This window comes from Pseudorasbora parva, chromosome 7 (assembly GCF_024679245.1).
Source record: "Pseudorasbora parva isolate DD20220531a chromosome 7, ASM2467924v1, whole genome shotgun sequence".
In the NCBI taxonomy this organism is placed as follows: Eukaryota; Metazoa; Chordata; class Actinopteri; order Cypriniformes; family Gobionidae; genus Pseudorasbora; species Pseudorasbora parva.
This window is the reverse complement of record NC_090178.1, coordinates 10834882-10851492: the sequence shown is the minus strand read 5'-3', so window position 1 is coordinate 10851492 and position 16611 is coordinate 10834882. Positions and strand designations below refer to the sequence as shown.

The window sequence follows — 16611 nt, the reverse complement described above, 5'->3', positions numbered from 1 at the left end:
TCCCTGTGTGGAAAATAAGCACAATCCAAATGCATTTTTCCTTCTCAAACAGAAATTCTTTCCCAGATGATTTTTGTTGAGGTCATTAAACGCTGTCGTGTGACTTCAGGGAGCTCCTGATTGCTCTGGATCTGGCGGTGGGGAGGGGGTTCACTATGTTTCCACGAACAAATACAAGGAAACAAACCCAGGAATGAACAGGAGCCAGAGAGAGATTCCAGTCTGGTGCTGTAACACGCAGCTGTGTCTCCCCAAGGCACAAATTCACAAAGCACCTCGCTCAGCCGATGCTCGGAAACACTGCCGGCAGGTAAATTGTTTCTTAAAGAGAATATCTTTCTCTCAAAACCTCCACTTCACACACACACACAGTCCTCAGGGCCTTTTGTTACAACAATGCAACAGATACAATCAGTTTTTTGTTGGCGCAACTCCCTCTGTGTCAATGAAGCATTGCATCTGCAGAAAATAAAGAAACGTCATTCAGAATTAGGATTATTCAGGACTGTTTATTTCCCCTTAAAACTATGAAAATAGAAATCCATAAGCAATATTTACAGCACAAAACACCTAGTGAAAAGAGATCAACTGACTGTTCAGTTTAAAGATTTAAAATTTCCTTTCCACTTGTTTATAAATTAATATGAACAAATCAACACAACCATGTAAAAGGTGAACTGGGTTTGAAGCTTTAATAAGGTACAAAACAATTGATGTTAAGAGAAAAAATGACCACACAATTCATAATACCTGAATCAGCAATCTTCAAAAATCCATTGTTTCTCTTTCAAACATAGTTTAACTAGAGAGAAAAAAAATCACTTTTACAGGAAACCTCATGGAAAGTGACAGGAACTGAAACATCTTAGCCAGTTTTGCAGTCTGTCAGCGAGATTCCTTTGGACAGTATCTTTTGGCTTTTTTAATTGTTACTGCCTCCTAAAAAATCTCCATCTGAGAGCAATTTGTAATCCTCAATAACAAAAGCCACATTTTCTTTTTATCATTTGCAGTAAGGTGGATGTCATGATGTCTTTTGTGAGCCCAAAAATTTAAATAGTCAATTTTCTCCCCTGTATATTTTTTATTCAATGATCAATGCTGTTTTGAACCATTCTGCCCCGATAATCAAATTTAAATAGCAATGACAAATGTAATTAGTTCTTACATGCCAAGTATTCTGTACTAAATTTTAATGTGCATATAATATATGCAAATTTAGTGCAAATAAGATGCAAGAGTCAAGAGGAATATTTTAGCAAATAATTACAAAAATTATGGAACTTTTCTCACATAAACTATCTTATAGCTGCAGAATACTTTGAAAAATAGCACACAAGTTGTTTAGACTACTTTAATGCAAGTTACTATGTTGTTTTGGAGCTTGAAAAAAAAGGCAATCAGCATAGTTGACATTCTGGCTACATCCTTTTGTGTTTCACAGAAGAAACCAAGCCACAGGTTTGGAACAGCACAAAGGAAAATAATGATTTCCTTTTTTTTTATCTACTTCTTTGACTCAAACTAGACTAAATATTGGTAAATTCCTATTTCCATCAATAGGATCCCTCACATTAACAGGAGCAGTCATCTGTCTGAAGTGTAACAGCAGATAAAGTACTGACAATGGAGCAGAATGGATTATTTATGCAGTTAGCAAATAAAATGTGCATTAAAACTAGAAACCCTTTGACCGAGGCAATAGCACATTAGATGAGAATCTCTCATTTTCATTATCATAAAGCTATCAAACGGGTTTAAAAAGTGCTGTTTTGGTCCACACAAGTAAAGTTGAGGAAATCTCTCAGTTGGTAACACAGTTTTAAATGCTCTGAACTTAGTTTAACTTTAGTAGCTATAAATAGTTATGCTTTTTTATTTTTGGTGAAACAAACAACACCAAGTTAAAGAGATTAACTATGGAGTTTCTCTATGGAGAAACAGAATCTAACAAAAGTATAAAATTAAACGTATGCCATTAAAGCTCAAGTCAAGGAATAAATAATACATAAATCCCTAACAATATGGTTCTTTATATATTGATCCGCCGTGTAGAAGTGACCATCCTAGTGCAACTAACAGAAAGCCCTACTTTCATTCACTCCTCCTCTTCATCCTCATGGGAGGGGCCTCTGAGGGAGGCGGGGCCTACATGCTCCTCCTCCTGCATATGCTCAATAGCTACTATGCCGGTGAGGAGCGCGTAGCTTAACATTGCTGCCACAGCAACCAGCACTGACAGCAGCTGCTTGCGTCTCTTGTATGGCTGGTTGTCAAAGTCGCTCCCCTGCTGTGTGCTGGACACCGGACGACTGACGCCCTCTGTATACAGAAAAGACAAGAACAGGACCCGTTATGAAACAAAATCTCTACAGACAGAAAAACAACGATGCACATTTTTTTCTATGCAAACTCTTTATTGTAGTTGTTGGTTGCCCACCTTTACTCTCACTGGGGAAGTACAGGCTCAGGATGTTAGAGCAATATGTGTTCAAGTTGTCCAGATTCTTCAAGTTCTGCTGCAGTCGGCAGTTAGGCAGTCGGATCCTAATAAGCGGTGCTAGATGACCAAACATATATGCATCCAGAGAAGAGGGCCTTTAACACACACACACACACACACACACGCACACACACAAAATGTATATCAAAATGTGTATTACACCCAAGTCATGATCAACCAAGGGTCTTGAAGTGACTCTCAAAGATCAGCCTTTATATTTAAAAAACATTGCTGTTTTCTAATTATAGGACTTACGAATCTCCAAAGAAGAATTTGTTCGATCCCAGACGCTGAGAGAGAAGATTCAGGCACTCCAGAGCATCATGGTAAAGCTGGAGGGAAATATGAAGAGTCACAGGCAATAGAGACAAAGTAATGTAGGAGAAACAACTAGATTACATATTCCTATGTCAATGTTTGTGAACTCATTGTCATGTTCAAGAAACCAATTTGAAATTATTCTAGCTTTGTGACATTGTGCATTATCCTGCTTGAAGTAGCCATCAGAGGATGGGTACATGGTGGTCATAAAGGGATGGACATGGTAAGAAACAATGCTCTGGTAGGCCGTGGCATTTAAACAATGCCTAATTGGCACTAAGGGGCCTAAAGTGTGCCAAGAAAACATCCCGCACACCATTACACCACCACCACTAGCCTGCTCAATGGTAACAAGGCATGATGGATCCAGGTTCATTCTGTTTACGGCAAATTCTGACTACCATCTGAATATCTCAACAGAAATCAAGACTCATCAGACCAGACAACATTTTTCTTCAACTGTCCAATTTTGGTGAGCTTGTGCAAATTGTAGCCTCTTTTTCCTATTTGTAGTGGAGATGAGTGGTACCCGGTGGGGTCTTCTGCTGTTGTAGCCCATCCGCCTCAAGGATGTGCGTGTTGTGGCTTCACAAATGCTTTGCTGCATACCTCGGTTGTAACGAGTGGTTATTTCAGTCAAAGTTGCTCTTCTATCAGCTTGAATCATTCAGCCCATTCTCTGACCTCTAGCATCAACAAGGCATTTTCGCCCACAGGATTGCCGCATACTGGATGTTTTTCCTTTTTCACACCATTCTTTGTAAACCCTAGAAATGGTTGTGCGTGAAAATCCCAGTAACTGAGCAGTTGTTTTAATAGTCTGGAGTCACACATAACACGTCCACTTTTGTCCGATTCGCGAAGTAATGACTCATTTGAACCGATTCATTTTAATGAACTGATCTGTTCAACACTGAACTCACGAATCAGTGTGTAATCATTTACTCACAACACCTCTGAAATGAGAATGCAAGTGTGCTTACCCCATTAAACAAGAGGGGATAGTAAGAATTAGTCTTAATAATCTGCAGTATTTGCATGTATTTATTTTTAGTATTTATATTGATAATGTGTAGTAATTTTAGTAATTTACCCCCCCCCCCCCAAATGCTACTTTTAATGAGTGTTGCCAAAATAATTCATCAGTAAACCATGTAAACTGGGTAAAAACAAGGAACAAAAGAAACAAACATCAAGACATCATGCATAATGAGATATATATATATATATTTTTTTTTTTTTTTTTTGCTCATTTAAATTTGCTCATCTAATTTTTATATTATATATATATATATATATATATATATATATATATATATATATATATATAAACATGAAGCCCTGTTCACAACAAGGATGATAACTATAAAATTACATAAAGTTATAATAATTGTTCTATGAGAATAGGGCAGTCTATAACGATATGTATACTGTATATAATATAAGAATACATTTCAGAATTTTTTTTTACAGCTGATGAACAATACAAACATTAACAGCCAATGCAGATTCGACACAACTTTAAGAGTTTGTGCATTTAAAGCGGCAGATGGCATAACTGCAGGGTGTGCTTATTATAAACAATGATATTGTCCATTGGTGTGAATGCTAATATAGTTCCTTATTAGAATGACTGGGCCTAAACATTGCAAAATATAGCATTTTGCTCAGTGAGCAGATCACAAGAGTGCCAATTGTGACTCAAAGTATCATACGCAGAATAGTTTCCTAACTCTAGCAACTAGTTCTCTGCCAGAACGGAACTTCTGCTCCATCTCAGCCTATCCTCTCTGCTCTATCCTAACCCAGATTCCTCACATCTGCTGTTTTATCAGTGTCCTCTCTGAAGGGACAAGGACCAGAGCATTGTTGCCTCTGGCTGGAGTCTTAAAGCCGCCCTGTTCTCTGAAGGAGGGTGTTAGTGTCGCAGTAGCCAAACACATCATCTGATGCACATTGCACGGCACACAAACACAAATACTATCAAACACAATATCCAGAAGCGCAAGCAGAGAACACGCAGCCAACTCCTCCCATCTCACCTCCTTCTCTGCCTCTTCTCCCGCCTCCAGCGCGCTGTTTCCTCGGATCAGACGGAGTCGCTCCAGCTGCCTGTTCTGCATGCGGCCAGGCAGGAAGAAATTGAGCGGGAAACACATATTCTCTCCATACCAGCGCCGCGTCACTTCCGCATAGTTCTTAGGATCGATCCATAAAGCGTAGATCTGGCGGAACATGAGAAGAGAGTTTGAGCACGCACCCACCAAAACTATCATCAAGTTTCAGGATTCAAATCTCACCAGCGCAGGCAACAGACGCTCCTCCAGCAGCGAGATGAAGGCCATCGTGTCTGCGCCCTCTTTGGCCGAGAGATCATAGTCTGCATTGTATTTCTTAAAGACAAAGTTACAGCATTTCTATTACTACTTCTATTGTTCAGACAAACAGGTAGTCCCTTTCCAAAATCATGTCATGTCATACCATTCAAGCAGGGTCAGTGATTACAACCTACGAATGCCTTATTTTTTTGAGCACTGTAGTGATGATTTACAGGGGATAGACAATGAAACTGAAACACCTGGCTTTAGACTACAATATTTATTAGTATGGTGTAAAGCAGGGGTGGGGAACGTTGATCCAGAAGGGCCACTCTCTTGCATAAGCTGTGTCTCATTTCGTTAAATTTCAAAGGCTGCGTCCTCCGGAGGACACGTCCTGTGTAGGATGCAGTATACGGAGTGTCCTCAATCAGAATTAAACGAAACGTCCTTCGTAGGACACACAGGCAGGAAGTATCACGTTGCTATGCCAACACGTTCAGCCTCGTTGCGCTCTCACGCCAGTTTATATGAATGAAAATTATTTATAACTTAAAAATTACTATGAAATGTTTCTTGTCTTGACAGCAATGTACTGTTCTAAACAAAATATATGACGGTTGTTAACGATGGCGCAAAGAATTGTGGGTTATCTCTAGCCGCGAAGGCTACACCTCATGCACACTCCGAAATCCTGTGAAAGGACGACGCATTCGAAGGTCGCATTTGGAGTGTCCTACTCACTTTTAAAAAAATAATACGGCCTTATGACGTATGCAGCCTTCAAAGGCGACCTCCGGAGGACGCAGCCTTCTGAAATGAGACACAGCTATAGTTTAGCTCCAACCCTAATTAAAAACACCTGAAGCTAATCAAGATTGTGGTATTTTAGCATCCAAAAAGTTTAGTTTTTGTGAACGAAGCTGCAAGCATTGACTTGATCTGTGTATGTCTTTGACTCTAGGCTGAATTGCACTACTACCTGGCAGAATGAGTGAAAAGAAACATATTTCTAGAAAGGGTTTTAATTATCCACGTAATTAAAACCTGTCCTGAAAACACATGTTTATTGTGTCTCATTCCAAACCAATTTAATGGATACCTTCATCGTGCAATCAAACATGATTAATGAGAAAATTAGGGCCTTTATGATGGCAGCATGCATCATTGGAAACTGCAGTCCTCAAATGAATTAACCCAAAACGACTAAACTAAGCTTTGTTTGGAACAAAATGAGCCCATGAAGAGTGACATATACAGCGACACTATCACGGCAACAGTGAAACGGGAGGATTTTGCGGGCGAGAGATAATCACCTGTTTCCTCAACTGAATGATGATCTGACTGGGTTGAGAGCAGCTGCCTTCATCTTTGGTCCTGAGAGCAGGTAGTGAACCTTCAGTGAAGACATTAGCATCAGTAAAGCACTTTTTGTTTTGCCTGGTTGATTTTACTGCCAAAGTTTTGCGATTTTTCTAAATGCCTACAAAGATGACCAACGACAATCTATTTAAGATAGCTATCACTCTGGATATCAATAATGACAATGCATGACCTCTAGATAACGTACCAAAAATGATAACATTATCATTCTGCCACAAAAACTTTTTTTTGGAAAAGATTTTTTGGTTACACTTATTTTACAGTGTCCTTGTTACACATGTTGCATGTCGTTACTATAGTAATTACTATAAACTGTGCATAATTACATGCAACTAACCCTAAACTAAACCATAATCAACCATATAGTAAGTACATGCAGTTAATTATAATAATAACCACATCTTTTATATATATGCTCGCCAGGCTGCATTTGTATGCTAAAAACACAGCAATAGCAGTAATATTGTGAAATAATTACAATTTTAAAGCTTTTTTTCTATTTGAATTAAAATGTAATTTATTTGTGTGATTCAAAGCTGGACGTTAGGCATCACTTTAGTCTTTAGTGTCACATGATCCTTCAGAAATCATTCTAATATGCTGATTTGGTGCTCAATAAACATTTCTTATCAATGTTGAAAAAAGTTGTGCTACTTAATAATTATAATTATTATAATAATATATATATTTTTAAACATGATGCATTTTTTTCAGCATTCGTCCATGAATAGAAAGTTTAAAAGAACAGCATGTTTTTGAAAATGAGAGCTTCTGTAACATTACACGTCTTTACTCTTTTCAGTCACTTTTGATACAGTTTAAGCATTCTTGCTGAATTAAAGTATTAATTTATGTCTAAAAAAACGTAAATGTTTATTTAAATGTTTTAAGTAGCTATATATTATACATTTTATAAAAATTAAATGATCACGCTCCAAAAGAGGGGGTCTGCTAGAATGTAAACAGGTTAATTAATTATGCTTTTGATAGGTCCTTAATTTTTATTTATGTATCCGATTTGGAACTTCGGGAGAATTTAGAAGCCAAGGAAAACAATTATGAGATAGACAAGTATGTGGAAAGAGAAACATACAGATGCAAGTTATCAGCAGCTCGGCAGGAAAGAGGAAGAGGCCTGTGCTTCAGTTAAAACATGCTAAACAATCCTCTTTAATGAATGTGGAGTGTCTGCCAAGAAACAGATTGTTAAAACTGGGCCTGCTTACCTGTGGGGCTTCTCCAGGGGTTAGAAATCTTGTGAATTTTGAGTGGAGCTCCAGCGAAGCGAGCATATGCCTGGAAAATGATATAAAAAATAATAATTATTATTATTATCATTACTGCCAAGTTAGAATAATAAATCTGCTGTTAGAAGCAATTTGAGTACCATTTATATTCGAGCAAAAATGGACAAAAGAAGAGTACACAATCTCACAACCTTACAAAATATAGATGACAACAACAATATCAAGAAAGCAAGAACACAACTTGAATAAACAATTGCTAGTTAACTACACTAAAAGCAACACGAAACAGCTCCATTTAGCTCTTGGACAGGATGCCTCGTTTTACGATGACATCCGATAAAGGAAGACGTAATTTCACATTCCAGCACATGTGGCTGAGAGCTGACAGATCCAGCGCTTCACACCTGGCTCAGAACATCATTTAGCAGATTCTTTCCATTGAAAGCAAGCATACTACTAATGACCAGGGTTAAATTCCCTGGAGTGATTTCTTTACACTTCAAGCAGAAGTCAAGAATTACTCAAGAATGATCAGCCTTGATTTCTAACAGGATAGTTCACTCAGAAATTAAAATTCAGATACCCTTGTGTGATTTTTGAAGAATCTTCATGCAGCTCTTAAACAACTGACAATAACGGTGTCCAAATGCCATACAATACTATATATATGATGTAGTCATTACAAATAACAAAATGTGAAACAAAGCTGCAGTCGGTAAGTTTTGCCTCTTTGCTGCCATCTCTGTTTGAAACCTATAATTGCAGTTTTTTTCAGAATTATTATCTGTGGGTTGTGCATTGGCATGGCTCCTCAGCGCGAATGAATCTAATGTTTTGAGGGGAGTATGTGCGGATTGCTGGCAGTCACAGCACCGGTGTGGATACTGCACGTTAAAATCACAGATTTTGCTTCTTGGAAGGATGACCAAAATAAGAATTTTCCCCGCAAAATTTGCGTTACCTCTACATTTTAATTTCTGTAGTATTATCTATAATTGTCATACGGGTGAATCTCCAGTTGTCACTGATTATGTCGTCTGGACCTTTCTGGATTACAATTTGCCATCAGTGATAAATTTAATTATTCCAGCTGCTGACAGAAAAGGCTATAAATGATCCGCCACCTGCAGCATCCTCACATAAGATAGCCTACTAGCCGGGCTCCTCCTTAATGTATACAGAGTTACAGACGTGACTTAATGGCGCAAATACATGCTTGAATTTCCAGCAGAAATCAAGTAACACCAGTACAACACTATTACAAACTTGCTCAAATTTTGCTCAAAGTACTTGCTTAAAAATTGATTTTGGATCAGTTTTAACCAAAAAAGGTTACAGACTACAGCAAGTAAATATTTTTTCTTTATAGCAATTGCATTTCTTTCTAGCACTCTCCAGTGACCCAACATAGGATAAAGAAAAATGGATGGAAATATTTATGCTATAAAATTAAGCCAGTCTGTCCCCAAGATATAATTTATCATCTAAGACAGGGGTTTTCAAACTGGGGTCCGGGGACCCCCAGGGGTCCTCCAGAAGGTTCTAAGGGGTCCCCAGAAAATTTCAGAGAATAAAAAGACAAAGCAAAAATGGATAAAATCTACCAAACATTCAGTTTTATTCTAAATGTTTCTCTCCTCTCTTGCCATGTACATAGGCTACTTTCCAGAATTGTAAATGTTTGCTTTGTATCTTTCTTCGCAGTCCCCTTTATCTCACTCACTGGGGTTGTAACGCAGTACGTAAGCTGCTTGCATACATTTATTGTACAAATAATTTTTCTTTATGTTTTTACATCCAACATTAAAGTAGGCTATAGCCAATTTATTAAGTTTGAAAACCATATTTTGTATTTATAATGTCACACAATTGATGTGTTTTTGTGTTTTAATTTAACAGTTTTAAATGTTTTTTCTTATGCCTAAATAAAAATAGATGGATTTTAGGAAGGGGGTCCCACATAAAAGTTCATCATACTTGGGGGTCCTTGGCATCATAAAGTTTGAAAACCCCTGATCTAAGAGACATGGAAAATATTGTATGAATACAGACTTATGTTAGTTTTGGAGCTTTGGTCACTATGATCAATGCAAAAGAACTGCATAAAGATGCTTCAAATTTTCTCCTGTGTTTCAGTGAAAATCAACCGCAGAATAGCAGCAAAATTTTCTTTAACATTGGGCTGCCAGCACTCAGACTCTAAAACTCACTGTGACTGTAAAAGGGGGAGAGGGAACCAGATTTGTGGAAAGAGCTGAGTAGTGAGTTCTGAGATTAATTTCTCCTTTTCCCGGTTGCAGTTGCGCGGTGAGCTGGAAAAGCGCAGTTAACTCCATCAAAGGCTGACATCATAACCTCAGATTTATTACTAGATTGATTCCTACAGAATCCTAAATTGTGGCTCGTAAAGTGGAGAGGATCAAGTTTGGAAATAAATCATCCCTACGTGAACAACCGGCACAGTCCAAAACAAACACGAGGAGGAAAACTACAGCTGGCTGAAGTCCACTTTGCCCACAGTAAAGCAGTTCATCAGACTCCTGCTGTACACATAAACACACTGAAATTAGGCCACGGATGACAGAACAGCTTGTCTTGAAAGTGCAGATGGTAATAATTAGTTTGAACATTTCATAAGATCCTTAAATAGAGTGGCGCAGATTATGATTGGGCTGTCCTGATTTTAAGCCCCGCCCACATCTTACTGTGCATCCAATCACTGCTCTGTTGTTAAGGGAGTGTTCTTATACCATCACAAAGCAGCCACAGCAGGGGTTAATTCATCAATAAACAAAAGCTAGAGTAAATGTTTTTGCTGAACAGCAACATTTTATTGAGTTTCCACATTAGAACACTTTTTCATTCATTTTAACATCTAAAGGTTCACCAAGTAACTAGGTAGTAAGTTTACCATGAACAGAAAACTATTACATAGTAGTACATATATACATATTATTTCTTTTAATTCTTATTACTTGTTCTGCATTAACGTTCTGCAAAGTTCCTCAAAAGAAAGAGTCGACTCTGAACGCGTATACGAGTCGTTTGTAATTCGAATCCCACTGCATGACGGTTCTAAATCACTAGAAAATACATCTGCAAAATACCAGCCTATGGTATACGTTGTGCAAACAACTTGACCCACGTTTAAAGGGCATTTTACGTATTTAGGTCAGCGTGGGATTCGCAAAACACTTGCTCTGAAAAGATGGGTTTATTTAGAACAGCTTGTTCCTCAGAATCAAAACCTGTAAGTATGAATAATTATTGATGTATATATTTTCTACGGGGTGTGCAAAATACAAACCCGATTCCAAATAAGTTGGGACACTGTACAAATTGTGAATAAAAACCGAATGCAATGTGAAAGTTTTAAATTTCAATATTTTATTCAGAATATAACATTGATGATATATCAATTGTTTAAACTGAGAAAATGTATCATTTTAAGGGGAAAATAAAACTTGGGACAAAATAAAAATCACAAAAAAGTTGGGACAAGGCCATGTTTTCCACTGTGTGGCACCCCCTCTTCTTTTTATAACAGTCTGCAAACGTCTGGGGACTGAGGAGACACGTTGCTCAAGTTTAGGAATAGGAATGTTGTCCCATTCTTGTCTATTACAGGCTTCTAGTTGCTCAACTGTCTTGGGTCTTCTTTGTCGCATCTTCCTCTTTATGATGCGCTGAATGTTTTCAATGGGTTAAAGATGTGGACTGCAGGCTGGCCATTTCAGTACACGGATCCTTCTTCTTCGCAGCCATGCAGTATGTGGTCTGGCATTGACATGTTGGAAAATACAAGGTTTTCTCTGAAAGAGACATATGTTGTTCTAGAACTTGGATATACCCTTCAGCATTGACGGTTCCTTTCCAGATGTGCAAGCTGCCCATGCCACACTCATGCAACCCCAGACCATCAGAGATGCTGGCTTCTGAACAACTTGGGTTGTCCTTGTCCTTTGTGCTTTCTGGATAATGTTTACTTGTTCAGATATGGCTTCTATTTTGACCTATATAGAGTTTTAGCCGGCAACAGCGAATGGCCCGTGGCCATTGTGTTTCAATGTTTTCTGGAAGTATTCCTGAGCCCATGTTGTGATTTCCATTACAGTAGCATTCCTGTATGTGATGCAGTGCCGTCTAAGGGCCCGAAGATCACGGGCATCTATTATGGCTTTTCAGCCTTGACCCTTACGCACAGAGATTGTTCCCGATTCTCTGAATCTTTTGGATGATATTATGCACTGTAGATGAGAATAACTTCAAACTCTTTGCAATTTTTTCTGATATTGCTCCACTATTTTTTGCCGCAGCATTGGGGGAATTGGTGATCCTCTGCCCATCTTGACTTCTGAGAGGCTCTTTTTATACCCAGTCATGTTGCCAATTGACCTAATAAATTGGTCCTCCAGCTGTTCCTTATATGTACATTTAACTTTTTCAGCCTCTTATTGTTACCTTTTTCAACTTTTTTGGAATGTGTAGCTCTCAAAATGCAAAATGAGCCAATATTTGGCATTACATTTCAAAAAGTCTCACTTTCAACATTTCATATGTTATCTATATTCTACTGTGAATAAAATACAAGTTTATGAGATTTGTAAATTATTGAATTCCTTTTTTATTCACAATTTGTATAGTGTCCCAACTTTTGTGGAATTGGGTGTGTACATAGTTTTGTGTTTTATATTGTGTAAGTTTCCGGCTAACTTATGTTATTACTGTCTTAATGAAACAGTGAGTGTTTAGCTTCTGAGTCTGACAAGAACGCGACATTTATTGGCTATATGGCCACTCAGAGCAGAGCAGCTCAGGGAAAGGAGAGACTGATTCATCCAATGAGAAAATTAAAGACCCTTTTGACCTTTGATGTATGTAAACCTTCTAAAGGAGACCTTTAAAACTAAATTAGGAGCCTTTAAAATAGCATAATAGGGGCATTTTATGGGTGCAGTATGTAATATTGACATTTGAAATAGGGACTGCAGTCCAAAATCTGAATAGTGGAGAGTTGTTTCCACCACCCCCTTGCGGTTTGCCAGTTTAAGAACCACAACAGGAACTAGTGCAATTGACAATAGAAAGCGGCAAGCTTTAGACTGTAAGTCAGAGTCAGCTAATGTATCTGTATTTTAAAATGACTGTAGTCATGTACGTTAACATGACTAATGGGCATCTACTTACAATATGTATGTCATAAGCATAAACTGCACGACAAGACTAATGAAAAAATTATAATTAATCACAATTATGAGCTCAAAAATGTATCACTGCCAAACATATGGTATGATGTTATAATGTTATAACAGGCCTAACTTCAAGTTGGCAGCTGACAGGCATCTGCAATCTTCACATGCAGTCACATTTAATGCAACTATATCCTTTCTGGTGCAGTGAGATATTCTGGAAAATTCTGAATGAACTTCACATTACCTAACCGTCAGACAGAGGGAGCAAAACATGCCTGCGGTTTTCAAAGCTCCCTCAATAGGTGCAGACAGACCGTCATGTACAGACATCAACCCAACCGCTGGCGAGCTGGAAAAATCCCACAACACTCAAGAGAGTCCAAAACACACAGCACTGATGTAACCTAATCACTTTAACATGTGATTTCAGCAATAGTAACCAGGTTCTTTGCCCACACACAACCTTTGTTGATTAGGAATAATATGGATCTGAATTCAGTCTCCAAAGCTGCCGATGGGAGATGAGATTGATGCTAACTCCAGATGACAGAAGTGGGTTTGTGGTTTACAGTAGCACAGACAGGTGGCGCCCTGGTGCGACCAAACTGAAGTGGAAAAATAAGATGAGTGGAGGAAACTTCCCACATGATGATTCATGCAATAAAAATATCTGTTGATAAGGACCTTGGCTTTGGAATAAAACTTAGATATGAATTTGAGCTTTGAATCATGAAGAGTACACAATGGAGATTTGCAGTTTCAAAGTGCAGCATGATCCGACTGGTATTTAGACAGGGTCAGATCGTGGTCATGTGAGGCCCCGGGCAACTGTAGTGGTAGACCCCTTTTCCTACCCGTTTGCCAAAAAAAAAAAAAAAAAAAAAAAGTACACATAATTGGCTGCCCCATAATTAAAATATAAAAATAGTAGCTGGGAGTCTTGGACATTAGTGATCAACTGATCATCTTGATAATCTCCAGACTTTCATTCTGGAAAATGTTGTTTCACAGAAAAGAGAAATTTAAGAAATGAAATGCATAATTGTGTATACATATTAAATATAAAATAATTATACTTTATAATATATATATATATATATATATATATATATATATATATATATATATATATATAGTATAACACATCTAATAATAGCAAATATTAAATATATTCTATAAAAAGTATAATTATTTTCCAACACCCTATATAGAAGATAGGATAAACAGTTTGATGAATGCATTAATTATTTTACGTAATAATTATATATAAGGAACACGCATTTAACGTTACATGTACTTCTGGCTATGCGTGTATATTGTATTGCGTTTTAATCTTAGCTGTGTGGGTGTATTGATGTGAGAAAGTGAACGCTGTGAGATGCGAGAAAACTTTTGAAAGAGATTACAATAACGTAAAATTGAAATAAATTTGAATGTAAAGGCACTGTAGCCTTTACTGTGGTAAGTTAACGTTATCACTGTACCTACACTGTAAGGGCGGTAACAAAGCGGATCGCTGTACAAACATGGAGCAGAAGCCAACTAATAGAAATATCCAGTCTACATGTGCCTGTGATGAAAACTCACCAGCACGATGAGGCAGTCCGTATTTACTGACGGTAAACCCAAACCCGCCTTCCAGCAAAACAGCTCACAGGGAGCCGCCATCTTCACAGACCAGACACCTCTGACCCGGAGCTGCTGCGTTGAAAAGTAAAAGTCCCAATAACTTAATTGATTAGATCTCCGCTATTATATTCTATACTTGTACGAATCATTTTTGAGAAACCACGAGAAAAAGGTGAATAATGACTGGGAGTCATTGTTCATCAATTATAATTTATTATTTTGTTTTTAACTATGCTGTATATGCCTATAGTTGTATTTAGCGATGTGTTTGTTGTCAAACTCAAACATGTGTATATTTTTAATGATTACGAAATGGCATTATTTTATTTTAAAAAAAAGTTAATTGTATTTTATTGACAACATATTTTAGTTGGTTTTGGATTACATATATATAAAACTATGTGGTATCACTATGCCATGGTATATATAACTTTTGAACGGTTGTACAAATCATTTTGTATACTTTTGTAGTAACAATAAGTGTTTCTTGACAGAAACTAAGACGCAATACAAAACACAATTTGGTTACCATGGTGTGGTTTGTTAGGTAATTAAACTGTGTCATTGTGTTATATAATTACTTAAAGTAGGCCTGTAGGAAAGAGCAGAGACTTCATCCCTTGGCCAAATGGACAATCAGCTGCATATGTTGCAACTCTCCATCCCAGGAATCTGCCAAGAATTCATGAGCCAAAACCACATCCACACATGATGACATCATCTCCAGATACCCAAGGGACTGATAGAGTCCAGTACATTCTTGTACAGACCATGAGCATCCATCCCGCCTGTTTGTGTGAACTTTGAGTTAGTTTTAGCAATCCTCTTCTTTTTCTTTAGACCACATACTTAATCTATGGCCTAAAGAAAAATCACATATGTAACCACTTAATGTAACCGTTCCCATTTAGATAATTAAGTTTCATCAAGGGTAATGACAAGAAAAGTTCAACAAATTGTGAAAATGTCTGGAAAATTTATTTGGGCATCATTGGGACATACTGGAATTCTTTGAAATTGTTCCAAGAACAGCTAAAGGAACCTTGCACATTCTCACTGTGAATACAACTTATTTTCAATAATGCAATAATAAAATTATTGGCATGCAAAAAAATTTTTGACATTGAAATAAGTTTAAAAAAAAATAGTACTAAAAAAATGCATACCAGTGCACCAGCCAATGAATGGAAATGTTGACAAATAAAGTTTTCCAAATGTTACTACATTGTGTGCTTTTTAAAATATTCAAAAACCAAGATAGGAAAATAAGACACTGAAGAGTGTAAATTCAGTCACTAAACTGAGTGTCACTAAACATTTTAAACTGTGTGTGGTAAGATGACGTCCTTCCTCCCACGAGTAAACATCAGGGTGGCATAAAGCACTTCACTGAAGCCCTGTGGAAAAACTAAATGACCCGTTTAACAACTGAAAATTCAGACACAGACAAACACTCAAACCTCAAGTGACTAAAACATTACTGACCCATGGGGAAGAGTTGGACCCATGTCCACAGTGTCTCTGACCTGGAGGAAAGAAGAAGAAAAACATTCATCGGGTTTAAAATATTTATGGAGATTATTTTGTTGAACCGTCTGACACAAACATGCCACAATGATTTAATTCTAATACAAACTGGTAATCCAGCTAACAGGGAACATTCTCTGATCTTTAGCTAACATTCCATTCTGGCAAGGTTCTCAAAGTTAAGAACAAATGTTCTTCAAGTAACGTTAATAGAACTTTTGTCCATATCTGGTCTTTATAATGTTCTCAAAACATTATTCATTGAATGTTTTTTTCTGAAATGTTCTGAAACATTTTTCATATGTTAGTTGTTTCAGAATGTTCAGAGAACATTAACAATCACATAATATTTGAAGAATGGACTGTTTCCTTAACAACTCATAACCAAGAGGGAAAAGGGTTTTTTTAAAACATGAAAAAATGGGTTGTTGTGAAATTATGTTTTTATAACTTAATGTGGAAAGTTAGCAAAACGTTCTTAGAAGACATTT

At 37.3% G+C, this 16611-nt stretch overlaps 1 protein-coding gene across 1 annotated transcript; it reads right to left on the bottom strand.

The window, feature by feature from the left end:
• Positions 1-666: 666 nt before the first annotated feature.
• Positions 667-14670, bottom strand: mtx1a (metaxin 1a). Its single transcript, XM_067448088.1, has 8 exons — positions 14552-14670; positions 7752-7821; positions 6459-6538; positions 5125-5217; positions 4867-5049; positions 2759-2835; positions 2441-2598; positions 667-2322 (listed from the first exon to the last, which is right to left on the bottom strand). The coding sequence occupies exons 1-8, from the start codon at positions 14630-14632 to the stop codon at positions 2099-2101; spliced, it is 966 nt and encodes a 321-aa protein (XP_067304189.1). The 5' UTR covers positions 14633-14670; the 3' UTR covers positions 667-2098.
• Positions 14671-16611: the final 1941 nt, after the last annotated feature.

What these genes read in the sequence shown, in the direction of transcription:
- mtx1a (XM_067448088.1), bottom strand. Translation starts at nt 14,632, where the DNA reads ATGGCGGCTCCCTGTGAGCTGTTTTGCTGGAAGGCGGGTTTGGGTTTA. An exon ending in CCCCTGGAGAAGCCCCACAG is followed by an intron (nt 6,539 to 7,751) that starts GTAAGCAGGCCC and finishes TCTTCACTGAAG; the next exon opens with GTTCACTACCTGCTCTCAGG. An exon ending in TCATTCAGTTGAGGAAACAG is followed by an intron (nt 5,218 to 6,458) that starts GTGATTATCTCT and finishes TTTGTCTTTAAG; the next exon opens with AAATACAATGCAGACTATGA.